Genomic DNA, 27,934 nt, shown 5'->3' with positions numbered 1-27,934 from the left:
AGATATCAAACTCAGACATATGTGCTACATTGCATTAAGCCTTTCTCAAGGGTGTATCATTCTTATAAACAGAAATATAATTTTAAGAATACGTTATATCAGCTTAATTGCCTCCTATTTTGGGAAATGTTGCCACTCCCTAGCTTCCAGGCCCGCATTCCAGAGCTGCCCCCAAGGGAAGCCCAGCTGAGGGACACAGCCCCAGCTTTCAGCACAGAACTGAGTCACGGCTCCCGGAATGGTGGTTCTCACACTTTGCTGAACCACAGCCACCTGGACAGCGTTTTAAAAATGAAAAGGGCGCAAGTTGGAGCCCAGCCTGGGCGTCGTCGTGACTTAGTGAGACACTGTCTCAAAAATAAAAAAGTTATAATATAAGAAGGGCTGGGGATGGAGCCCGGTGTGAACACCCTGGGTTCAGTCCCTGGTATGAAGCAAGAACAAGAAAGGAAGGAAATGGCAGGGGATTTAGCTCAGTGGTTTTGCCACCTGCTGTGCAAGTGCAAGGACCCGTGTTCGATTCCCGGTACCAAAGAAAGGAAGGAAAGAGGGAGAGAGGGCGGAGGTGTGAGAGAAGAGAAGAAGAAAAGAGGGAGAAAAAGGAAAAGGAAGGGAAGAGAAGAAAAGGAAAAGGAAAGGAGAAAGGAAAGAGCGCATCACACTTCGGCAGCCTGGCTAACTCGGATGCACACCACAGCTGGAGAAGCCATGGCGAACATGGATCCCAACCCTCCTGGGCTGCTTTCTCTTTTTTGAGACAAGGTCTTGCTATGCAGTTCAGGCTGGCCTCGAACTCACAGTGATCCTCCTGCTTCAGCCTCCTGAGTGCTAGGATTACAGGCCTGCACCACCACGCCCACCTCTGGGCTACTTGCAAGGCAAACAAAAAGCAAGCGAGCTTTGGGCGAAAGAGACCCACACTAGCACGATAGTTCTTCAAAGCTGTGGGGCTCGGGCAGCTCCTGGGCCGCGCACAGCCTCTGTTTCCTCATCTGCAAAATGCAGGCGATCGTGTCCACTGCCCAGGTTGACAAGGCCACACCCACAGTGGCGTGCACACGTGGCTCACTGCTCAAGGCACGCATGCGTCCTGTCGGAGAACCCACAGGAAGTGAATCCCGAGAGGCAGAGACGCCCTCCCAGAGCAGGACACCCCGAGAAGGGGCTGCGCGCATGGGCCTCATCACAGGTGTAATTAAGTTGCCGTCTGTGTAATTACTAATTAATATCCTACTTCCCTGATGAGCACAAGTTCCAGCAGCAGAGAACCCACCCTGTATGGCCAAGCCCACGCTCGGAACACCCAGGAAATATCTCACCCAGACTGCGTGAGAACAGCACAGTCACAGGAGAACCGTGTGTGCCTGGGTCTCCGCAGAGATCCGGACCTGAATTCCAGCCAATATCTTAATAGCTCTGATCTCGGGGTGAGCATTAGGGTGGTTTAGGTTTTCTTCTTTTGGCTCCTCTGTATTGTCTGAATTTCCTGCAATAAACTCGGAAGACAAAATCAGTGTTTGCTTAGGTAAAAGTGAGGAGGTGAAGCAGAGAATATTCCTCCATGATTCCCGGCTTCCCCAAGGGTTTCCCTATGTAGTCTCTAGAATTAAAAAGATTTCGGAAGCTGGCTGCAGTGATTTCTACAGCTAAGCCCAGTTTCTTCTTATCCAGGGATCACATTGCTCCGATCGTGGTCTATGCAGAAGAGTTTCCAGAGCCGGCCTGAGCGTGCTCTCCCCAGCAGAGCCCTCAGCCAGTGTCCTTGAGCTTGGATTCGGGGATGACAGCAGCCCACAAGCTAAACTTCAAGCCGAAGTCATGCCTGAATACCCTGAATTCTTCAACAGAGTAGACCCAGCCAGCAGGGCTGGCAGTGTCATCTGGACATTTTTTTTTTTTTCAGGTACTGGGGATTGAACTCAGGTCCTTGCGCTTGCGAGGCAGGCGTCGGAACCACTGAGCCAAATCCCCGGCCCCTCACAAGCTAAACTGGGGCAAATGAGGACAGTTTGGGCTGAACACCTGCTCTCCTCCCGGGAGCCAGGAATGTTGCTAATGCCACCCAGAGGGCGCCTACATGACCCTCCCCCAGCCCAAACCCTGGCTGCTTGGTCTCAGGTGAGACCCCCTCACCACTGACATCACACACGTGTTGTCACGACTCATTTCTGGATTACAGGGAGTCCTGTGTGAGCCCTGGGGAGGACCATAGGGAGGGAGCTTGGTTCTCGTTTGCCCTGGGCTTTGCCCTACGAGCCTCTTTCCTGTGCGGGTGTTGCTCTGCATCCTGTCCCTGTAATGCATTTCAGTTATGGTGTGACACAGGTCTCCCTAGCAAGTCACTGAGCCTGGGAGGCCTGAGGAAGCCCTGTGCTTGCTTTCCTTCAGTCGCTCACTCTTGACAGCTGAGTTCGACGCTGTAGGTCCTAGGGATGAAGGCTTGACCGGGAGAGTTGAGGTCGCTGCCCAAGTAACTTACACTCAGAGTTGGCCAGGGAAAGAGACAGACATCAGCTAGGCGATCGATCCTCCGTGGTCCCTAAGGATAGGAAGCCCCCTTATCTGAGCTTAGGTCACCAAGACGGTGAGGCATGCCGGAGGAAATGAAAGGAACCTACATTCGGTGAAGCAAGGGGAAAGGTCTGGAGCCCAGAATCAGTTTGGTATTTTCAAGGAACAAGAGGAGGTGAGTGTGTGTGTGCAGCCTGGGGAGGGTGGGGAGAGAGGTGGGCAGCGCAGGTAGAGAGCTAGGCAGCGTCAGATGGGTCCTCTAGGTCCTTAAGGACCAGGATTGGGAGTTTGGGTCTATTCTCTGCCCAACGGGAAGTTGCTGGTGGGTTATAAGCAGGCGGGTCACACAGTATGAGGAAGAACTGGCTGCTCTTCGCGTGGAGTGCGAGTGGATTGTAGCAACAGAACGGAAGCAACGATCTGTGTGTTGCAGTGGTCTCACCTGCTTCCTACACCAGAGTGAAGGAAAGGGACCTGCAGCACACCAGCCTGGGTCCACCGCAAGTGTGGAGGTGCTGGACCTCCTGGGGATGTGTGCATGGCTGTGGTCGTGGTAGGGACTGGAATGTCTGCAAGGAACCCTGCCTTGTCCACGGTAGAGCCTCGTGCAGGATGACCACAAGATGCCACTAGGATGGCCAGAGGTGCCACCAGAAGCTTCGGAGTGCCCAGGAGTATCAAGTGCCCCTCTCCTCTTCCCAGCTGTTATTGGGCCATAGAAACTCATAGCCCAGTACTAAGACAGACACGCCACATCCTCACCTTCCAACCCTAAAAGCTTCCTCCCAGGCTGCTTCCAAGATCTGCTGGGTCTGCCCCTGGGAAGCCAGTCCTCTCCGGATACTGATGCTGCCTCCTTTGGCCTGGGTTCCCGGGGAGAGAGAGTGAAGTCTGCCCCCTCACCTCTCCACAGGCCTGCACCTTCCTGGGCTGTGACTGCCTAACTGACCTAGGAGTCTGGACTCCACTGGCCCTTCTGTCTCATCTGCATCTCCTCTCAGAAGACTTTAAATCAGACTTTTATACTCAAGCCATGCTACACGAGCTATTTTAGGATGGCGCTTTTTGCTCAGTTGGGGATTGTGTACCTCTCTGGTTGTGTTTTAAATAGAGTGCTGACTCTAATTACCCCAGCAGGTGTGCCATCTACTGTGGGGGCCAGTGGACTGCCATCAAGTGAAGAGCTAAGTATCCCCTACTGTCCTTCCTGCGCTGTGGCTTGGCAGGGCTGTTGGAGCATTCCTTCAGTGGGACTGTGGCATTGCTCTGTGTGTGCCCTTCTCCCAGCCTGGCCTGTGGCCTCTCTGGGACGACGAGGTACAGTTCCGCCTCGGTCTCCTGAGTGTGGTCCAAATGCCAGTGCTTCCCACTGTACCTGACCTCAGCCAGAAACTCTCAGATGGCCCCAGTTACTGTTTGTTCTACACCAGCTGTGACCCACTTCCCCTCCATAGGGTCATCTGTGTTTTGTGCATAGTTTTGTGAACAGCTACCCAGACTTCTCCTTATGCATTCACACATACTCCAAAGTGCCCAAGGGTCAAAGGGCAAAGCCACCCTTAATTCATAAAGCCCAAGCATCCTCCAGAGTAACTTCCGGCTCACGCCTGCCGCCGTGCACCAGTTTCTGTTCCACAGCACTTTCACCTCCACTGCAGCATTTTGGCGCTGTCACTAGGGCTGTGGGTATGGTTACCTCATCACTGGCTGAATCTTCATACTCCTGTTTACTAGGGAGATTACTGTTACATGTGTTCATCAGTGTTCAAGGTTCTCTTGTGAATTACCTAATCCTATATTTTAACCCATTTTCTATTGGTTTTACTTTGTCTCCGTCCTGTACATTTCTTTTCTTACTGTCAAATTCATTTACATACTTCAACATCCAAATAGTGCAACAAGTTGCAATTGTATCTAAACACTTGCTCCCACACGATTCCAGCCCTCTTCCCTCACAATCAGTTTTACTAATCATCTGTGTATGATTCCCGAGTTTATGTATGAAAGTCCTTTCTTAAATATCATTCATATTGTTTTGCTCCTTGCTCTTTATGCTTACTATTTTGGTGTCTGGTTCAGAAAGCTTCCACATTCTTTTTTTACAGCCATCTGGATGTAGCATAATGCATTCAACCAATGCCCTAATTGGAAACCATGGTTGGGTCATTTCCAATCTTTTACTGTAACAAGCAGTACCTTAACTAACCTGTGTGCCCTTTCACATATAAGTGGTTACATCTGTTGGATAAAGCCCCAGTTTTGACATTGCTGGGTTAAGGTTAAATGTATTTATGATCTTGATAAAGATTACCACTTCTCTCCATAGACACTGACCAATTTGTGCACCCACCATCAATTGATGAAAGTGCTTGTGGTCAGTAGAGTAACAGACCCCAAAGATATCCATGTCCTAATCCCTGGAACCTGTGGATGCATTGGTTGCATGGCAAAATGGGCTTTGAAAATGGACTAAGCTGGGCACAGGGGTGCACACCTGTAATCCCAGCCCCTTGGGAGGCTGAAGTGGGAAGATCATGAGCTCAAGGCAGCCTGGGCAGCAGAGCGAGACCCTCCATCTGAGAAAGCAAACAAACAAACAAAAAGGAAAATGTGACAAAGGGTTAACGCCCTGGGATAGAAATATTGTCCTGGTCCATCGGGGCAAATCTAATCATGAGTGCTTAAAATCAGAGAGCCTTTGCCTGCTGTGATAGCATGAGGAGGTCCCACAGCTGCTGGCTGTGAAGGTGGAGGAAGGGCCCTGAGCCGAGGAAGGTGGGCAGCCTGCTGAACAGGCAAAGGCGAGCGCAGCACAGCCCACACAGTGAGACCGGAATCTGACTCTGACCTCCGAAACTGTAGGAGAAGGAATTTCCATTGTGTGAGTTGCTAAGACTGCAGTCATTTGTAACAGCAGCGGTAGGAAACTGACAATGCTTCTCCCCAAGGCAGTACTATCAAATTTGGGAATTCTGATCATCTCATGGGTTAAAAAATAAAAATGGTACATTGGTATAGTGTTAATTTGAAATTATGTTAATATATGTTTGGTCGAATGGCTTTTTAGTCATTTGGGGGTCACCTATCCATTCATCACTGTTCACATTGTCTATTTGTATCCTTTGCTTGTAGAAATTTTTTCTGTATCCTGGGTAATACTCTTTTGTTATTCTTGTTGCAAACAGTTTCTTCCTTTGTCTGTTTTCTCTTCTAATACTTTTGTTTTTTCTCTTAAATTCATCTAGAATTTAGTTTTGGGACTGAGATCAAAAAGATATCTATTTTTTTTCTTAATGTGTAATGACCTAACACGATTTATTGAAGGGTATGGCTTTTCCTAACAATCCAATTTGACATCTATATCAAATAGTAAATTGCACGAGAGAATGATGATGATGATGATGATGATGATGATGATGATGATGATGATGATGAAAAAATGGGATCTAGAGACAGAGGGAAGAAGGTGGGTGGGGAGAGGAAAAGGATTAAAGAGTTAAGATATGTTAAGTACATGTACCCACTCCCTGAGACAAATGTAAACATCATGTACTGCAAACACATACCAAAAAAAGAGAGAAAAGTGGCAAAAATGTTGGGATAAGTGTGTTTGAAGGGAGGGGATATATTTCGAGGAGGATTCATGGCAATGCGTCTCTTACTGTAATAAAGTTTAATTTAAATATTCACCATATACTTTGATCACACTTCATATAGCAATAGAAAGGACTCTACCTACCATATATAGATATGTATCTATAATATATGGAAGATTCACATCCATATATATATATATATATATATATATATATGCACATACATTCTACCATTTCTAGTTCTCTATTGCATGGCATTGATCCGTTTGGCTATTCCTGGCACTCCATAACTCTGTACCATTTTTAAGTCTAAAATAAAAGGAAGGCTCTGCTAACTCGTGGTGTTGGCATCCATGCTGCACAAACGAGGGTTCCCTACCTCACAGACAGTGACCCTAAGAAGCCTGCAGAAGGGACCTGTCAAGCCTTTGTGGTCTTCCTCCTTCATACCAATATCAGGCCCCCAGAGGCCCCCAGACTGGCAGCCCCTGGCTCTGGGAAGTGACTCCAGGTCAAACCTGACCCTGGCCTCTGGGCAGCTTTATCCCTGCTTGGTGGTACTGTGCTGCTGCTGAGCCTGCCCCCACCCCTGCACTGATGCGAATCTTTGTTATGTTTTAAAGCTAGATGCCCACACACACACACACACAAGAGCCTCATGTGCTAGGAGGCAGGACTTCTAGAAGGTGGTTAAAAAATGCGGGTGCTACAGCTGACTTGCTGTTAGGAGGTGGGATCCGGAAGAGGCGGGTCACTGGGGGCATGTCCCGGAAGCGCTTATCTCCCTCCCTGGCTCCTCCCTTCTCTCTCTGCTTCCTGCCCTCCCTGATGTGAGCAGCTTTTCCTCTGCCATGCTACCCTGCCTTGGAGCCAGCTGAACGTGGCCTCCATTATGTTTTGGGTGGAGTACTGTGTCTCAGCAAGGAGGAATGTGACTAAGACAATCTTGCCCGTCAGTCTGCCCCTACCCACCTGACACAGGCGCCCAGGCGAGGCCGAGTCTTGGCGAGACTCTGAGCAGCTCTGTGAATCTGCGTTCCGGACTGAAATGAGGTCAGTTTTTAATTTGATTTTTTCTCCCCTGTAACAAGCAAAGTTCACATTATAGATAAATTGCCTAGAAATTCCAATTTAATAAGGCATATGCATTTTCAGGCCTAAAAGCACAGAACACGTCTTGTACACTGGTATTTTTATACTGAAAGCCTTATTAAAAAGACAGCTTTGAAAATGTCAGAAATTTACATAGTGTGTCCAGCCAGTTGGTCAAAGAGGCAGATTTAACAAAAGTACTCAGAAGCTGAGCAGCGGAAGAGCAGGCTGGCTGTGATCTTGAGCCCCGGTGCCCTCTAGGTCGGGGAGGATGCACCTGCCATTCGGAGCCCCCCAGCCATTAGCTTGGACCTGCAGCTCCAGCCAGTGTGGGGCTGGGGACTTGGCCCTGGAGAGCCCTCTGTCCTTGTGCCCCAGTGTGGTTCTGAGAAGGGGCAGCAGGGTGGGCTTCAAGGGCACTTGTGGTCCAGGACACCTCTGCTAGGTGTCCACGAGAAGAGGCCCCAAATAAAAAAGTAGAGAGAAGCAAACGTGAATGGTCCTGGAACACATCAATAGCAGAGTTATGGGTACCTGGTTATTTTTTAAGGAAGAAAAATAGTGAACTGTGACACACTCGGGCATAAGTGGCCAGGGTGGGGCTGTCAGAGCCTACCTAGCATCCACATTCCTCTCTCAGCACTGATCTGAACATCATGACCCTTTATTCAAGAAAACAAGCAAGCACATTAATTGTACTGCAAAACTAGCATCCTGAGGGGGAAATATATATATATATATATACATACATATAAATGACAGCAAGAAATCAAGAGCCATGCTTGCATACAACATGAAAACTAAGTTGAATAATCAGGGGATAAAATAGGGTCTATTTAAAGTTTTCATTATTTCAAATCTGTTGAACCACCACAAATCACCCCTGGATCAGCTGTGAACCTGCTAACCTGATAAAATGGGACACAAATGTCAACTTCCTTTGCATTTTCCTTTTCAGCATTTTTCCAATTGAAAGAGAAAAGATGCAGTGAGTATTCCCTGCCTCTGCCACACCCCAGGCCATCTGCTCGACCCTGGGAAACAGAATGGCCAACACCTGGCCTGTGGCATGAGGCACACACTGCATGCGTCCCAGGCCCGGTCCCTGCAACCCTGCACATCTGTGCTGAGCTCCAGCTCCACCACCCCTGAGCTGGGCTGCTTTTGTCAAGTGGCTAAGCCTCTCTGAATTTTGGTTACTTCACGTTTCAAACAAGGATGGTACCCGCTGTATCAAGTTGTTGTTGAGTCATGAAAATAAATGTGGTGGCACCATAAGGTTCAGGCAAAGTAAGCATTTTTTTGCTTATTTTAGCCAACATTTACCTCATCCTAACACCAAGGAATTTAGAGTCCAGCAAAATTGGCAGACCCATAAGGCCCGTATTATGCTCTGGCCAGCATTTGAATTTATGTGTGTGCTCAGTGAGAACCTAGTGGAGGGTGATTAATTCTACCTGGGAAGTCACATAGGGTGACAGAGAGGAGACGTTTGAGTGGGATGTTGAAAAATAGTAGGAGCTTGCCAAGTAGAAGTGTAAATTACTATTGAAATGAAAGACTAGTGTTTTTAAAGCAGTTGCTTTCATGAGCAGTGTGTCTCTTCCATTTTTCAAAATTACTGAGATGATAATTGAGGTGGCCAGGGGGTAGGGGTGCCCCACAGGAGGCCCCTGCTCTCTACATCTGTCCCTGCACTGCAGCAGCTACAGACGATGCCCACAGGGCTCTGCCAGGCTGGGTGTTTACAAAACATCCCAGGCATGGTGCGAGCTCGGGAAAAGAGCACACACTGGCCGCTGGCCCCAGGGGACCCCTGACACGGTGACCTGACCTGGCAGCACCACACTGTCTTGCTCAGTGTCCTCATTGGTAAAAGGGAACTACGAACATCACTGACCCCACAGGGTCAGAGTGAGGACTGCTTCTGCTGTCTGGATCCGGGGACTGTACCTGAGGCGTGGCACACTCAGTGTGATGCTGGTGGCTGTGCTCAAGGTGGTCACTGCTAAAAGGCACACGCCCCTGCGGCTGCCCTGAGAAAGACAAGACCAGGCACTTGGCAGGGAGCCACAGGGCCTTGCCCTGGTGTCCTCTTGTGGGCCAGGACGAAGCCTTGACTCACGTCTCAGGTCAGCTCACATCTCTCCCATGCTAGAGGGGAGGGGAAAGCCACAGTGCCTCTCGATGGGGCGGGACGGCCGTGCTGTGGTGTCGGGGTCTGTGCAAACCCTTGGGAAGCCCTGAGGCCATCAGCCTGCATGCCAGTGCTGGAGGGAGTGAGGGTCCCCGGTGGTCAGGCCAGGGCCGTGGGTACCTGTCCTGGGACTCCTGGAGGTTCTTGGCCACCGGAGAGATGCCCCTTCCCGTTGATGGCCCAAGGTTTCTCATCCCTGGCTCCCACTCTTGACAGGCAGGTTGACTGTCCCTCCTCTCACATTGCACCCCTGAGATCACCCCCAAGTCATGGGTGAGGACCACTGCAGCTCTCTGCCCTCACCCCCACCCCACCTCCCCCTGAAAAATCCCCCACGGCACAGGCTTGTCCCCATTCTGTCCTTAGAGGCAGCTTTTCCTCAGGATTCAGCCTCTTCTTTCAATTCAGCATCAACTTCAATCAAACAATCTCTGACCCCTGCCTTGAGCAAATAAGGTGATGGGAAGTGGGTTAGCATGGGGCTCAGAATGGAGCCTTTGAGATCAGACCACCAGGGCCCACGCCCTGACTGTAACTGGAGCAGCTGTGGAATCCGTGCCTCAGTTTCTTCATATGTAAGTAAGGATGTTATACCCACTGAGATGATTCAGTGATGCTACTATAACAAACTACCGTAAACCTGGTTGTCAGAAATGCATTCTCCCACAGTTCTGGAGGCCAGAAGTCCATAGTCAGTTTCACCGGGTCAAACAAGGTGTCAGTCAGGCCACACAGCCTCCAAAGGCTCAAGGGGAGAGTCTGTCCCACCTCTCCCTACTTCTGCTGCTGCAGCATTCCCTGGCCTGTGGCTGTACTACTCTAGTTTCCGCCTTCGTGGTCATAGGGGCGTCTCCTCTTCTGTGTGTCTCAGCTCTCTTTGCTTTCCTCTTGCATTTAGCACCCACAGAGCCCAGAGACCAAAGCAGTATCCCATCTCACAATCCTTAATCAGCTCTGCAAAGCCCTTGCCCTGTGTGGGAACATTCACAAGTTCCGGGATGAGGATGTAGGTGGGTATCTTCTCCACCATGAGGACGAGGGTGGGAATTTGCCACAAGCTCATCCCTTGGAGATTTGTAATCCTGTTGTTTAAGTGGAGTTTTAAAGATCCTTATTACCAAATCCAGCCAGCCATACAGGGCAAAGATGATCAACTTTGGGCATCTTACCAAACCTGTGAGCTGCCTGTGCCTGCATCTTCCCAGGGCGGTGTCTTTCAGAGAGGTGGGGAATGGCAGGAAACCACTCACAGGCATCCCTCTGGCTTCAGTACAGGAAGAGCACATAGTTACTGGAGCCTCCCGGTTCAGTGACATCTGAGCTGTGTTCAGTTAGAGTCTCCCTGACAGAGAAGATTTTCATTGCTTGCTTTATGCCTCTTTCTGTGGTTTGAACTTCTAACCAGGAGCACATATTACTTTCACAACAACCTCAAAAAGGTTTTAAACCCTCTGGTGGTTTCCTGTTATCCAGAGTCCAATCCCTTTATAGCAAAGCTTCAGTTCTTTGTAATTTGGCCTCATCTGTTTGTCTAAACTTATTTACTTTCCATTTCCCTTAAAGAAGCTATGTTCCAGCCACAGTGTCTGCTTCCAGTCATGCATCTGCATTTTTTCAGCAAGTAGCTATTGGGTGTCGTACACGTGCTAAGCAGTGTTCTAGGAATTGGAGCCGTGGCTATGGACAGACGTATGTCCTTGCCCTCATGAAAGTGACATCCTAGTGCCTGCCTCTGTCCAGGGGTTAACTCGTGTTGTTCACCCCTAGTTCTCTGACAGTGCCTCAACCCTTTCTCCTGTCTCCGTTCAGATGCTGCATTCCCTGTGTGGTCCCCAGGGCTACCCTTGATGTCTGCAGGCACCCTCCAGGCCTGCGCCTTCACACGAGTGCTCCCCGACCTGGTCTGCAGGCAGGGTGCACTGGAGGTGTAAGAGAAACCAGGCTGGACCTGGACTGAGGAGATGGGCTGTGTTCAGCTTCGTCCTCCTTGCACGCTTGTCCTGAGGAGGAGAGGGGCACGTGTGCAAAGCATTCAACACAGAGCAGGTGCCAGTGGATGGCCAGCTACCACTCTCTAAGTAAGAACTGCAACTGCAGCAATGTTTAGAGTATGGTAACCATGACCTGGCTGGCAGTTGTGCCCTGGACTTAGTAAATACTACTTGTCTCTAACTTAAATGCAATCTGACATCGTTTGGGGCTTTTTTTTCAGATATTCTGTTTACAAGGACCCAGCGGGCTGGCTGAATATTAACCCCATCAATGGGACTGTTGACACCACTGCTGTGCTGGACCGGGAGTCTCCCTTCGTCCGAAACAGTGTATACATGGCCCTCTTCCTGGCAATCGACAGTGGTGAGTACTTTGAAAACGACAATCGCGAGTATGAATTTCAGTTACAAATACATTTGTGTATTTCTATATATTTTCTTATGCACCTTGGGGTGTTATTGAGGAGAATACAAGTGAATGGGACCAGAGAAGCAAACATCTAAACACACGTCCTGAGTTAGTAGTATCCCAGCCTGTGAATTCATGGGTCTCTGTGGAAAGGTGAATGTGTCCAGGAAGGGGTCAGAGCAGTGAGCTTGCTGTGCTCCACCTGTCCAGGCGCTGAGCTAGGAAGCCAGGCTGCTGTCTGTCAGAGTAGAATCATGTTCCCCTCTTCACAGAGGGCTCTGTGATGTGATGTAAGTTGAAGGAAAGTCCCATGGGACATCACTGACCCTGACCGTTGAATTGTTCCTATGGCTTTTATCTTATTGAGATGCATCCAGGGAAAGACATGGTAGCTTCTTCACAACAACAAAACACCTGCTGTTCATTCAAAAGCTAATAATGCAACAACCAGGTGCTGGCCTCTGTTTTAGATGCTGGGGATATGACACTACACCACCTAAAACCTGTCCTCCTGGGGCTGGCGCACTGGGGCAGATGGCAAGCAGAGTTCAAAGGGCCATGCACATCCTCTGTTCTTGAGATCAGACCGCAGGGAACCATGGCAGAAGTGGGGGACCCTCTTAGGAGACTTCCAGTAATTTAGGCATGTGGAGGCTCGGAGCAATTACAGGGGTGGGTTTAAGAAAGGATCTGATTCTAGAAATATCCTGTGTAGTGTGAATACAGAGTTCATGGGATTCGTCATTAATTGAGATGAGGGGTCAGAGTCGGGCTTTGGACGTGTTAAGTAGATGTCTGCTATATCAAATGTACAAGAAGTTTCATTCTGCCTCTCATTCCTAAAAGCAGGGTGTTTATAGCTGCAGACTCAGTTTTGAGTCCTTATGTCTCAAGATTAGTATTTATAGATAGGCATCATCATATCAGCAGCAAGGTGCAAACTAAGGTTTCTGAGCTCCAGTCTCCCTGTGTTGCATAGTCCTTGTGTTCAGTGAGCCCCTGAGTCAGTCAAGTAAACAGAAAACCACAGTGGAAGCCCAGAGGAGCCCCTTGTCCTTCCTGAGAAGTCGTGTGGGGAGAGAGATTCCAGAGAGAGGAGATACTGAAACTGAATAGTGGATACATTGATAAGGTGCAGGACATTCTAACAACTGGAAAGAATATATGGGGAGTCAGCAAGTCGGTCAGCATTACTGGAAGCCAGTATGGTAGAGAGCATGACAGAGTGCACGGTAGGCTGCCCGTGTGCAAAGATGAGTGTGGGGAGCTGAGAAGGCAGCAGACTAAGTTGGATCTGGGTCTTGCAATAAATCCCCAGCACTTGTCCCAGTCCCTGGCTGGGAGTAGACACTCAAAGAGCAGTGGGACAGATGGGAAAGTAACTGTGAATGCTCTGGATGCTTTGCCAAGGAGTCGGACTTGATTAGGTTACTCGCTTGGCTCCAGAATGAACTGCACTTTTGAAGGTAACTCCCGTGGCAGTGTAAACAGGGATCTGCGTATAACATGTGCGGCTGGGAGGCATTATACAGCTGTGGCAGAAACCCAGGTAAAAGAAGGAGGAACCAAAATCAAGGCAGTGAGGCTAGTTTTGGTGCAGAGTCTGCGGTTGAAAACTGTGTTGAAAACCACAGCAGGTATCTGAGTTAGAAGGCATAGGACCTTGGGCAACAGAAGGGTAAAGGTAGATGATACTGGAAATAAAGAAACTGGCTTTGTGAAGAACCCATGCTGGACTTGAGTTAGAGAGAGATTGCTCTGAGGTGTGTGTCTAGTACAGAAATCAGGAATGATTATTCCATTGACAGGAACTGGAGCTAGTGCCAGGGCATTACTCCCATCTTGATTTGGGGGTGTACGTTGAGATGTTGTTCCATGAGAAGTTGACAGCATAGGGCCGGAATAGTGGAGAGGGGATCTTGCTTAGGGAGTCACCAATGCCAAAAGAGATGGCAGCCCCTGAAACAGAGGAGCTTCCAGAAGGAATAGGTCTACAGGTTAAGGCCATCAACAGTGAATGACAATAAGCCAAGAATGCTTCAAATGCTGTGTAACTAAGGGCTGTCAATTATAGATCAGCTCCAGAAACTATTTCAGATTCTTCTGTACTGCATAAAAGTTCTGTACTTACAGAGAAATTTCTCGGCTAAGAATGCCATGAAGGAAGGTTGAGTACAATATAATTGTCATTGTCTTATGAAGTGATGTATGAAATTATTAATCAAAGAAACCCAAAAAGTACAGTGCCCTTTAATTTTTGCCAGAAGTTATATCCTTCTTTCCATATATGCAGTGATCAGTTATGTGACTCTCTTTGTGTGTACATCTTGCCCACAGATATCATGGAGAACTAATACACAATCTGCAACTTGGGAAACCGACACACAATTTGGCTGACTTTCCCAAGTCCTATCATTAGGGTATCATTTTCCAGGACTAGGGTTGGGGCTCAGTGGTAGAGCTTGTGTTTAGCATGCACGAAGCCCTGGGCTTGACCACAAAAAAGAAGGCAAAAAGGTTCCTCTTAGGACATCATTTCCTGTCTTTGGCATCTTACATCCTTAGCATTCTTAATTTTTTTTTTAATTTTTTTTTTTTTTTGGGTACCAGGGATCAAACGCAGGACCTTGCGTTTGCAAGGCAGGCGCCGGAACCACTGAGCTAAATCTCCAGCCCTGTCCTTAGCATTCTTTAAAATTTCTATCTGGAATCAGAAAATAGGTTTAAAGTTCCACCATGACAGTTGCTAGCTGTCTAATTTGTCTTACAACATAGTCAGGACCTAAGGACACATTATCGCCAGGCATTTCTGCAGAGGAAATTGGGTCTCGGTTTTTCTGTGTCTCCCTGACCTGAGCTGCCTGGCAGTGAGACTGCAAAAGCTCCTTATCCATTCGCAGGCTCTGTCCCTGTTTCTACAATGTGTGAAGGATAATGCCTACTTATCACGTTGTTGAGAGAAAGGAGAAGGTGAAGTGCCAGTGCCCTCCAGACCCCCACCAAAAGCCATATTAACAGCTCGCAAATGTTAATCCCATCCCAATGGGAGTTCCGGAAGGAAAGAGTAAAACTGGCAATAATCTTCCCATGACCCAAGAGAAACTCAGCCTCTCTTAATACTCATGTCAGGGCCAGGGATTTAGCTCAGTAGTTCCAGCGCCTGCCTCGAAAGCACGAGGTTCCGAGTTCAATCCCGGGTACCAAAAAAAAAAAAACTCATGTCAGATAAAGAAATTAAAAATCGGGTGTTACAGATATTGCCAGAGGACTAACATGTTCCTGAAGATGTAAGGAGAAAACAGGTTGACATTAATTAATATACAGAATCACTGTTAGGAATAATAATCTTGAACAAAACCCAAAAGACTTAGAACAAAAAGATCATAAACTTCAAAGATGGCATAAATCAGAGTAACTTGTGCTTAAAGACTTCTTCTTGTCATTCACTGAAAATTTATCTCTTGTATTATGTTTAACTAGGAGAAACCAACACTTATCTATTAGATCAGAGTTAACAGTACTAACTGATGCTTCATCTTTATCTAAAGTGAGCATTTGTTTTTATTAATTTTAAAGAAATTCAATTTGTTTGATGGAATGGAAGAATAAAGATTTTTGTCATTTAGCATGAGGAAAGTTAAATCTCTTGGGCTGATTTTCTCCAAACAAGGAATCACTCAGGCATTTATGCCAGAACATGTCAATATGATGGAAGGTCACAGGAGCTCCAAGGTAGAATATAGTAATTTGACATCCCCACTGCAAAACTGGAAAAATACAGGTAACTTACAAAAATCAGAAAATACAAAAAGCATCTTAGTTGCTGTAAAGATATCAGAAAACCATGGAAGAACTGAACCCTAAATAAGCTAAAATACGAGGGAGAAGAACCATTCCAAAGAGCACAGCACATCCAGCCAGTGTTTCCCTTTGGGGCCATCTTCTTATTCTGAGTGAGAGTCGGGTTGGCCCAGGTAGAGACCTGAGGAGGGAGAAAGGCTTGCAGGAGTCAGTGGAGCTGGGGTGCCAATTTGGAAATTGAAGGGCTTTAAACACAAGGCTGCTACCCCCACCCACCAGGACAAATAGTTTTCCCAGGACAAATAGTTTTCAGGACATCTCCTGAAGTCTCACAGGAAACAAAACAAGCACAGGAACCAAGCTTTCTTCAAACAGACAGCCATTCTCTCATTTAGACACCTGCCAGACTCTGAAGGTATAAGTGATAGAGGTTGGGGGTGTGGCAGGGGTGGAACTGGTTTCAGTTTAAGGACAGAGCTGAGTCTCCTGCAGCCTCTCAGGGCTGAGATGCTCAAGGTTCTCAAACTCCAGAAGGGCCATGCCTAGCAACAAGGGTGTGCCGCAAGTTGACCAGGCCTTGTTAAGCATGCAGCCCACTGACCCATCCTATCCTCAGACTGAATTGGTAAGGCGAGTCCTCACCTACCTGGCTGACACAGAGAAGAGAACACTCAAAGCAAAATACGTTACCTTGAGCCTCCATTATTGTTTTACACATTACTCCAAATTTGCAATTTAAAAAATCACTACACCTCTAGAAAAACAAGAATGTACAACTGATGATCAACAGAAAAATCAGACTTACTAGGGTCCTGATATTTGAGTTAGAACACAAGGACTTTAAAATAACTATGATTAACATGTTCAAGAAAGTGGAATAAAGGATAGATTAAAGCAAAAGGAATTACACCAGAGATCTGGAATATATAAAAATGAATCAAGTGGATATTCCTGAGATGAATTTCATTGGATGTTGAGAATTCAACGGGTAAATTTAACATTTGAACACATAATTTGTGACCTGGAATATGAAGCTGCAGAAAATACCCCAAGTGAGTCTCAGAGAGAAAAATAACATAAGAGACTAGTGGGACATGCATGAAATTTAAATCACAGATGGATTAAGAGCATGAAAATGGAACAGAAAAAAATTGTGAAGATATAAATCCAGAAATTTTCTAAAACTGGGGGAAAGGCATTCACCTATTTAAGAGGTTCCGCAAACCACAAATGGGATAAACAAAGAAAAACACATTTTAGTACATCATGACCAAACTGACATAAACCAAAATCAAAAAGAATAAGAGGCATTTACAAAGAGAATAAAATAGGTATTTACAGCTGGGGCTATAGCTCAGTGGTACATTGCTGCTTACTGGGTTCTAAACCAGCAACAACAAAAATAAGCAAACAAACAGACTTTACCTACAAAGAAACAACATATGACTAATGTCTGACTTCTACCTAGAAATAATGGGGTGCAGCAATGGAACATCCTTCTGAGCACTTTAAAAATACTTGCTGTGTTAGCTTCCCATCACTGTAACAAAATTGAGAGAATGAACCTGTAAAGAGAAAATGCTTATTTGGCTCACAGTTTTGATAGCTCCTGTTCATGATCAACTGGCCATGGTCTGGGACTTGTAGCAAGAAAGCACATCAGGCCTCGATCACATGGCCAGGCAAAAGCACTCACATCATGAGCCAGAGAGCAAAGACAGGAAGAGGAAAGGCCAGGCATCCAGTGTCCCCTTTGAGGGCATACCCCAGTGACCCGATGTCCTTCCACCAGCACTGGCCTTCTAAATGTCAAACCATCTCCCACATAGTTGCCACCCTGGGGACCAAGCCTTTGACACACAGGCCCTGGAGGACCTTCCAGATCCAAATAGTACCTGCCATCCTAGACTCCTATAGCCTTCAAGTTTTTCCTTCAAACCAAAGGCAAATTGAAGACTCTTGTGGCCAAACAAAAACAAAGGAGGAAGAGAATATTTCAGGAAAAGGGAAGGTGATCCCAGAGAGATGTGGAAATGCAGGAAGCACAAAGAAAAATAGAAAGGTACAATATGAGTGAGCCAATAATTGTGATGGCATGAGTGAGGAGTTAAAAATACTTGTAGAACTAAAATATATGATAATAACAATACAAAAGGTGAGGGCCAGCAAGTATAGTTAAAACAGGTTCTGTAACATTAAAGATGTGGTTAAATTAATTCCTGGTATTAGTAATAAGTCGAATATATATATTGTAACCCTAGAGTAACCACAAAAAATAGAAGAGTATCTAAAACTAATAAATTAATGAAATTAAAGGTGATTAATCAAGATAGGACAAAGTATAGTTTTAATGAGCACAGAACAATACAATAAATATAAACCTAATTATACCAAAATTAAATGTAAATGGATTAAATATTCCAAGTAAGATCATCAGACTGTGTTTAAAAACTACCTACTTACAATAGACACACTTTAAGTAAAAGAACAAGAAAGAATGAAAGTAGAAAAGAAAAATACACTTTGATAATACTACATACCTGACAGAACAGCATGAAAATATATTTTAACACAAGAAACAGAGAGAGGTAAAGAGGCCATTGCATAATGATAACGGGAGCAATGTAAAGGGAGATATCATAATCCACAATCCTAAATCTGTATGCACCAAACAACGCAGTTTCAAAATATATAGAACAGAGAAAGCAAAGAAGAGAAGTAGACATATCCAGCATCATTGTGGAATTCTTTAGTACATTTCTTGCATTAGCTGAGAGATGAAACAAGAAGCAAAGATTTGAATAGAATGATGAGTAAACTCAATCAGCTAACTATATAGAACTCTAAAGTCAACAACTGAATTCATTCAAGTTCGCAAGAAAAAAATTCACCAAAGTTGTTCCCATATAGATATAAAGAAAATTCCAACACCCACCTTTAAAAGCTGTCATCACTTAGAGTTTGTCTTCCCATCACAATGGAATTAAGGTAGAAATTAATATTAAAATGTAATTAGAAACATCTCAACAGCCTGAAAATACAATAATGCACTTCTAATAATTCCTAGTCAAAAAGGATGTTAAATAGAAAATACTATGCAAAGAATAATGACAATGTGAAATATCTAAGCTTGTATGTTGTACCACACTAGTAGTGCTCAAGCGGAAACTTGAGAAAAACAGGTTAATAATTGGCCATGTAGGTGTAGGCTTGCAAAACCAGCACTCTGGGAACCTGAGGCAGGAAGGGCTCATGTTTGGGCCCACCCTGTACAACTCAGTAATGTATTGAGAACCTGTCTAAAAAAATTAAAAGGCTAGGGATACAACTCAGCATGAACGCCCTGGGTTCAATCCTCAGTACTAGAAAAGTATGTAATAGAATTGATTAACTCATAAAGACAAAAAAGAAATATTAACAATGCAGAAATTAAAAGGTGCACATGACTATAGATACCAAAAGGTAAGAGTATTATGAACAATTTTGTGCTGTAAATATGGTAGTTCAGATGTAATGGACAAGTTTCTCAAAAATGAAAATATATCAAAAGTGACCTAAAAGGAAACAGCATAATCTTAAATTGCCCAATATTTATGAAAAACAAAATCTCTAGTTTTTCACAAAAAAAACTAAAGGCCCAGATGGCTTCACTACATGTTTCCAAATATTTAAAAAGGAAAAGCACAAAACTTGTACAAACTCTTCCAGAAATAAAATGGAAGAAATGCTCAGCAACTCTTGTTATGATACCAGGTTTTGTCCAAAGCCGACAAAATCTTACAAGAAGGCTCATGAGGATAAATTTTAAAATCCTTAACAAAATATAAATGAACCCAGCAAAATAACATGATCATCTTAATAGTTGCAGTTGAAAAAAATTGTAACTTGATTCATGATTTAAACAAAAAAAAATTTAGCAAACTGGGAAGCTTTCTTAATATGATAAGACTTTATCATATTAAGGTTCAGTACTCATCTTGCTTGATGGTGAAATACCAAAAAGTTTTCCCTGAGATCAGGCCTCACCAGAGCAGGAACGAAAGAAAAATAAGGCTTTGTAATTGAAGGAAATAAAACTCTTTTATTTCCAAATGGTATTCCTGTGTACCTAAAATACTACAAAAAGGTTTTCAGAGAAATATAGTACATTTAGTAAAAGTTATCAGATACAAGATTAGTATGAAAAATTAATTGTATTCCATATCCCAGCAACAAATATTCGGAAAGTGAAATTTTAAAAAGATACCATTTACAAGGTATGAAAAAGCCTCAAAGAGCAAGGTATAAATTTAAAGAAAATTGTCCAAGTTCTCTACCTGGAAAACTACAAATGACTGCTTAAGAGTTTTTTTGTAAAGCTATACCTTGTTATTAAGGTGCTATACCTTGTTCATGGATTGGAAGGCTCAAAGCTGTTGAAATGTCAGTTCTCTGCAAATTGGCCTAAGGCAGTGATGGCAAACCTTTTAGAGACTGACTACTCAAACTGCAACCTCAAACCCACTTATTTATCACAAAGTGCCAACACTGCAATTAAACCTGAATACTGAGGTTTTAGTTTAGAAGAATCAACTCGTACACTTGGCTCACGTCCTGACAGAGAGGGCTCTGCATGCCTGCTGCAGCACACATGCCAGAGGTTCATCACCACCGGCCTAAGGGATGCAATACAATACCAACCAGAATCCTAGAATATTTTAGGAGGTGGGGGAAAACATTGATATGCTGACTCTAGAACTTATGTTGAAATACAAAGGGCTAAAAGTAGCCAAGAGAATCTTTTTTAATTTTTTTGATACAGTATTTTTATTTACATGTTCATAGTGCATAACAATCACATTCTTCATGGGGAGCTGGTGCACATATGAAACACATCTTAATTCTTTTTTATCCCTTTATCCTCCCTCCCCTCCCCCCTTCCTCTATCTCTTGGTCCCTTACCCACTTGCAAAAGATCTCCCTATTACCTATTATCTATCTTTCCTGTTTTGCCCTTTATTTATATTTTGACTTTCTCACATAAGAGAAATCATGTGATATTTAAGCTTATGCATCTGATTTATTTCACAACATTATTGTCTCGAGGTGCATCCATTTCCTACAAATAACTCACATTCATCTTTCTTTGCGGCAGAGTAGTACTCCATTGTGTATAAATACATTCTCTTTATCCACTCATCTGTTGGTGGACACATAGGCTGCCTCCAAGATTTCACTCTTGTGAATTGTGCTGCTATAAACATGGGCGTGCACGGATCACTGTGATATGATGTCTTTAGCTCTTTCAGGAAGACACCTAGAAGGGGAACGGCTGGGTCAAATGGAATTTCTACTTTTCATTTTTTGAGAAATCTCCATACTGATTTCCATAGTGGTTGTACTAGTTTATATTCCCACCAACAATGTAGAAGAATTCAGTTTACCTGCAGCCTTACCAGCATTTGTTATGTGATTTCTTGATGATGGCCATTCTTTCTGGAGTAAGATGAAATCTCAGTGTCTTAATTTGCATTTCTCTAATGGTCAGTGATGTTGAACTTTTTTGTGTGCATTACTGGCAATTTATATTTCTTCTTCTGGAAAGTGTCTTCATTTCAGTGGCCCATTTGTTATTGGGTCTTTAATTTGGGGAGTCTAGTTTTTTTTAGTTATTTATATATTCTGGATATTAGTTCTTTCTCCAAAGAAGAGTTCTCAAACACTTTTTTCCCATCCAGTAGGTTGTCTCTTCACTCTGTGAGTTATTTCCTTTACTGTGCAGATTTTTAATTGGATATGATCCCATTTGTTGATTCTTGGTATTTTTTCTTATACAGATGTGCTTCTGTTCAGAAAGTTCTTGCCTTGGCCTGTGTCTTCGAGAGTTTTACCTTCACCTACTACAAACCAAAGCCAACAAACAAAAACAGAAAATACCTCCACAGCTGCCTTCTTTACGGCTGTCTTGGGCAGTGCTTCCAAATATTGAAAGCAAAAGAACCTGCTGACGTGAAGAGGGTGATACCCCTCCTTCACTACTAGATATGATCTATGAAAACCAATCTAAGAATATGAATAGAAAAAGAAAATAGCGAAGCCCAAGCAGTAGTCTACCCTCAAGAGAAACAGAAAATAAAGTAGGAAGGCTGTTACTCCACTGGCCCCTCTTCTACATTATCTCCCGATTAGCACAGTGTGAGATCAAAATTTCCAACTCTGAAAAGGCAATGGCATAGGAGGATCAGCTAAAGAAGTGAATAAGTGGTGACGCAGTACACCAGTAGCTTTAGCTGTCAGTGAGTTTCTTTGCTCTTGTGTTGGAATGTCAATACAATCTTTGTTGATGTCAGCCTTTTCTGTGATCTGGTTTATTCGTCGATTCTGAGCTTCAGTTTCGTTCCCCGTGTCCAAGGCCATGTTCTTTAGATTTCGCGGGATATCGCCCGCTTGAGTCAGGTTCTCTTCCATCTCATCTTCTCTGGCGTCACTAGTTTACTGTATCTGTCGCTGGCTGCACCGCTGGCTGGTGACTGAGGCTGGCCATTTGCAACTCGGGCTGGTTGCTTTCATGCATATGACGTTGCTAGGTGACCTGCTTCCATCATCTCCCCACGTTGCCTTATAGGCCTTGCCAGACTCAAAGTTCTTCGTCCTGTTACATGGACAGACACAAAGGCCACAGCACTTGGTGAGCTCTGTTAAAGTCTTCTCTGTCTCTCTCATGTCTTTCTTTATCCGGTCCATGCCTCCTTCTGTGTGGTTTAGTTGTTCACCTTGTTCATTTGTTTGTTGGCTTTGGTTTGTAGTAAGTGAAGGAAAAGAGAGAAGAGGTTTTTACCTCAGTAAAAATATGCAGGCCACAAAACAAAAGGATTGCACAGCCACAGTAAAGATCTAGTCATGTTTAGTTTTTTATTTAAGTTTCAGTTTTTGCCAATTAAGGATAATGCTTGATTTTGGAACTTTTATGCACAATATCTTTATCCTACTCACCATTTGGTAACCTCTGCCTCAAAGAGTAGAATAAAATGAGTTCTTTTTAAGTAAGTGTAGCCAGGCATTGGGGCACATGTCTGTAATCCCAGCACTTGGGAGGCTGAGGCAGGAGGATCACCACGAGTTTGAGGCCAGCCTGGGCTACATAGAGAGTTCAAGGCATTCATGCTTGTACATAGATTCTCTGATCCCGATTCATATTGCACATACAGGAACACTTTGGACAGATGAGTGGCTTTTTATTTTCATGTTAGTAGTGGTATCACAGTCCCATGACAGACCCATTAACCACATAAGCTTGTTCTTAGTCTTTGAAGAAAAAAATGTAAATATATATGTGTAATACGAGAATCACTAAAGCAAGGCTTAAATTTTTATTTATTTATTTATTTTTGGTACCAGGGATCAAGCTCAGTTCCTTCTGCTTGCAAGGCAGGCGGCAGAACCACTGAGCTAAATCCCTGGCCCCAAGGCTTAAATTTTTTTTTGGAAAAATTTGACATAATATGTGAATTCAAATTTACCTCAAAGCTAAGAATTATGTTTAGATAAGAAACAAAACTTATTTTGATCTCAGGTAGAAAAATAGATTTCCTTGAGTTTTATCTAGCTTAATATGTTTAAAAGTTACAATGGATTTATTCTGTCTCACTAAAAATGATTTAATTATTGGTGATTTAATTATTGGTGATTTCACTGTTGTTCTCTTTGCCTTATATAGTGAACTATGTCCAGAATCCAGTTTTATGTAGGTCCCAAACAGTATTATGAGATTATAGTCAGTATCTGTACCCTTTTTTTAAAAACTAGCATCTGCATACTTCAGAGCTATCAGTGTGGGTTGGCTCCACCAGTAACCACTTTTTCTTATCATTAAATTTTGTAACTAACTAATGGTGTTATTTTTTCAAATAGGTAACTTGTTTCTGTATGTGTTATTTTTTTGTTGTTTTATTTTGTTGTGTGTGTGTGTGTGTGTGTGTGTGCGCACCTGTTATTTTGGAGGCATTGATTTCATTAGCTTTTGTTTAATAAACTGAATAAAGCAGAATTCCATAAATCAAGGAAAAAAAGAGTTTTACTTTTTTTGTCTTCCAGCAGATTAAGTGCTTCTATGTTAGCATTTAGATCTTTCTTCCATTTTATTTTAGTTTAATACATGGTGAAAGATATGAGTCTAGATTCAATCTTCTGCATGTGGATAGCCAATCTTCCCAATACCATTTGTTAAAGAGGCTATCCTTCCTCCAGCATAAATTTTTGGACCCTTTGTCAAAGATCAGGCACCTGAATGTGCCTGGAGTTGATTCTGTATCTTGTATTATGTTCCACTGATCCACATATCTGGTTTCTTTAGTTTTTTGTTTGTTTGCCAGTACTATGCTGTTTTTATCACTATATCTTTGTAGTATAGTCTTAGTCCAGGATTGTGATGCCTCCTTCTTTGTGCTTGTTGCCAAGGATTGCTTTTGCTACTGTAGGCTACTGGCTCTATATGAATTTTAGGATTGTTTTCTTTAGTTCTCCTATGAGGAATGCTATTGGTATTTTGATTGGGATTGCATTAAATCTTTATATCAGTTTTTGAAGTATGGCCATTTTGACTATATATATATATAATTTTTTTTTTAAGAGCTAGCCACCTTTTTTGCTATCACTGTGTTTTTTTTTTTCCTTGTGGTACCGGGGATCAAACTTGCACAGCAGGCAGCGAAACCACTGAGCCAAACCCCCGGCCCCATTTTGACTATATTGGTTCTGCCTACCCAGAAACAGGGGATATGTTTCTATTTTCTGATATCTTCTTTAATCTCCTTCTCCAGAGTACTGTAGCTTTTTTGTGTGTGTGGTACCAAGGATTGAACTCGGGTCCTTGTGCTTGCGAGCCAGGTGGCAGAACCACTGAGCTAAATCCGCAGCCCGCTGTAGCTTTTTATTGTAGAGTTTTTTCACTTCCTTGATTGGTTAATTCATAAGTGTTTAATTTTTCTTGATGCTGTTGTGAATGGTATTGTTTCTCTAATTTCTTTCTAGATGAGTTTATTATTGGTGTACAGGAACACTATTGATTTCAGTGTGTTGACTTTGTATCCTGCTACACTACTAAATTTGGTATTAATTCTTGGAGTCTTTGGTGGAATTTTTTGGGTCTTCTAAGAGAAAATCCTATCATCTGAAAATAATGATAATTTGATTTCTTCCTTTCCTATACATATCCTTTTTATTTCTTTCTCTTCTCTAATTGTTCCAGTCATGTTTCAACAGGTGTGGTGATAGCAGATATCCTTGTCTTATTCCTGATTTTAGAGGGAAAACTTTCAGTTTTTCCCCATTTAAGTTGACCATTGGTTTGTCATAATATGGCTTTTATCAGGCTGATATAAGGTTCATCTATACCTATTCTGGGTTCTACCATGAATGGATGTTGGATTTTGTCAAAGGCTTTTTCTGCATCAATTGAGGCTATCGTGTGATTTTTGTGCTTACTCCTGTTTATGTGACATGTTATACTTATTGATTTGCATATGTTGAACCATCTCTGCATCCCTAAGATGAATCATTCTTGGACATGACGTATGATCTTTTTGATGATTTCTTGCTTTAGATTTGCCATTATCTTGCTGTAGATTATTGAATCTATGTTCATTTTTGGTTGGGTTATTTTCTGGTTTTGAAATCAGGGTAATCCTAGCTTCCAGGAATGATTTTGGGAATACTGCTTTCCTTTTAATTTCATTAAAGAGTTTTGGAGTATTGGCATTAGATATTCCCTAAAGTTCTTGACAAATCTGGGGATGAATCTATCAGGATGTGAGTTTTTCCTAGATGAGACTTTAATACTTCTTCAATTTCATTGCTGAATATAGGATTGTTCAGGGATTTTATGTCTTCTTTGTTCTGCTTTGATGTTTAGATGTATCTAGGAATCTATCAATTTCTTCTAAATTCTCCAATTTATTATAGTACAGGTTCCCAAAGTAGTTACTAATAATCTTCTGTATTTCATCAGTGTCTATTTTGATTTCACCTTTTTCATTTCTCATTGCATTAATTTAGCTCTTTCTTTCTCCTTTTTCTGTAAGATTAACTAGGTGTTTGTCTATTTTATTTAAAAGAACCAGCTCTTCAATTCATTGATTTTTTTGTCTCAATTTCATTAAATTCTGCTCTGGTTTTCATAATTTCCTTTCTTGTACTATCTTTAAATTTGGATTGCTCTTATTTTCCTAGAAACTTGAGGTGCACCATTAGATTATTTACTTGGACTTCTTCTGTTTTTCTGATTGCCATTCACAGCTATAAACTTCCTTTTTAGGATTGCTTTCATTGTGTCCCATAGTTTCTGGTATGGTGTATTGGCATTATTGTTTATTCTAGGAACTGTCTAATTTCTTCCTTGATTTCTTCTGTGACCTCCTTAGTTATTCAAGAAGGTATTAATTTCCATGTGTTTGCCTAATTTCTGTGGTTTCTTTTGCCATTGATTTTCAATTTCATAGCTCTATGATTTGATAATATGTATGGGATAATTTTGCTTCTCTTGCAACTACGTAAACATGTTTTCCATAATATGGATTATTTTGGAAAAAGTCCCATGTGCTGCAGAAAAGAATGTATAGTCTGTTGTTGTTGGGGTAGAACACTCTGTAGAGTTGTTTAAGTCTATTTGTTCAAAGGCTTGGTTAAACTCTGATATTTCTTCATTGATTGTTTTTTTCTAGTTGATCTATCTATTTGTGACAGTGACATATTGAGGTCCCCATTATAATTTTGTTTATCTGATTTTTAGTCCAGTAGTATTTGTTTTAGGAAGTTGGGTGTGCTAGTGTTTGGTGCACATATGTTTGAATTGTTATCACTTCCTTGACCAATATGTTAATATGTCTTTGCCTCTTCTAACCAGTTTGGCTTGAAGCCCACTTTGTCTGAAATTAGGATAGCTATTTCTGCTTTTTCTTTTCTAGTTCCTTTTGCATGGAATATTGTTTTCTATCCTTTGATTTTAATCAGCAAATTTATTTTTGAATTAAATATGTTTCTTATATACAGCATTTCATTGGATTTTGTTTCTTGATCCATTCTGCCAATCAGTGCCTTTTGTTTGGGAAATTGAGACCATTCACATTGAGAGTTATTACTGAAAGGTCTTGAATTATTCCTGCCTTTGCATTATTTTCTCTTTTTCCCCTTCTGCTTCACTGCTCATTCTGCCTGGTATAATCATTCTATTTGAATTTTTGGCATATTTGGCTATCCTTAATAATTTTGGGGATATCCTTAATAATTTTTTTGAGTGCTGGTTTGGTGATCATGAATTTCTGTAGGTGCTTTTATTTCTTATTTCTCTATCACTTTTGAAAAGTAATTTTTCAGGATATGTATGTCTGGGTTGAAAGTTGTTTTCCTTTCTGGCTTGCAATATTTCCCTCTCCTGCCCTTTAAGGTTTGTGTTGAGGTGTCTGCTGTAATTCCAGTGGGCTTCCCTTTATAAATGATTCTTTGCTTTTTTCTAACAGCTTTTAAGATTCCGTCCCTGTGTTGGACATCTGGAATACTGACTTCTATGTGCCGTGTAGAGGTTACCTTTTGATCATGGCTATTTGAGTTTCTATAAGGCTCACTTATCTGTATGTTTATTTTTTTTCCTGTATTTGGAATGTTTTCTGCTATTATTTCTATAAACAGGCTGTTTATGCCATTTATGCTGTCTTCTGATTTTTCATTTATGCCAGTTAATCTTAGACGGGTCTTTCCATCATCTAGCAGCTGTTGGATCCATTTCTCGTATTCTTTTGTTGTTTTTAAGGTATCTGAATAATTGGGTGCTGGCAGCCCTGTGTTTTAGTTCTGACACTCCGTCCTGACATTTGGTAAGGTCTGCTGCTCATATTTTCAGCACAATTTTTAATCTCCTGGGTTTCCATTTGGAATCTTTTCATAGATTCTAATTCCTTGCTAAACTGGTCATTCGTGTTTTGCATCTTTTTGTTTAGCTCAACTAGCTTTTTGTTAGTGCCTTCTCTAAGCTCCCTGATTGTTTGGATTATTGCATGTATTATTTGTTATATCTTCTGTGAGCCCACCAAGCAACTTTTCTATCTGTTTTTTAATCTCCTATGTTATCCTTTCAAATAATTTGCCTGTGCGGCTTTGGTTCCTCTCCCACATTGCCCCATGGATTGGCTTTGGGGGAGCAGAGAGCTTTGGGAGGCACTTGGTTGTCTTATCTTCTTATGTTTCTATTGTTTTTTTGTGTGTTTATTTTGTTTTGGTTTTGCTTAGGTTTGTAGGCAGTTATAGTGGAAAGACTGTTGCTAGATGGAGATCTCTAGGCTATACTCCATTTCTCCAACTTCTCTGC

At 42.9% G+C, this 27,934-nt stretch overlaps 1 protein-coding gene and 1 pseudogene across 6 annotated transcripts in view; one reads left to right on the top strand and one right to left on the bottom strand.

Moving 5' to 3' along the window:
• Window positions 1-27,934, top strand: part of Cdh13 (cadherin 13) — a 1,170,900-nt gene that overhangs the window by 1,115,859 nt on the left and 27,107 nt on the right. For all 6 annotated transcript variants that reach the window (XM_087208695.1, XM_087208541.1, XM_087208666.1 and 3 more), the window contains one exon: window positions 11,609-11,751. In XM_087208695.1, coding sequence (XP_087064821.1) covers window positions 11,609-11,751 — 143 coding nt within the window. The remainder of the gene's footprint in view (window positions 1-11,608; window positions 11,752-27,934) is intronic.
• LOC106009252 (synaptosomal-associated protein 23 pseudogene) lies at window positions 21,863-22,353 on the bottom strand (annotated as a pseudogene).

The sequence above is a fragment of the Heterocephalus glaber genome, unplaced genomic scaffold (genome assembly GCF_053883595.1).
Source record: "Heterocephalus glaber isolate CG9 unplaced genomic scaffold, H.glaber_assembly_v1.0 deba00000071, whole genome shotgun sequence".
NCBI classification, from domain to species: Eukaryota; Metazoa; Chordata; class Mammalia; order Rodentia; family Bathyergidae; genus Heterocephalus; species Heterocephalus glaber.
This window is presented reverse-complemented; position numbering and strand designations above follow the sequence as displayed.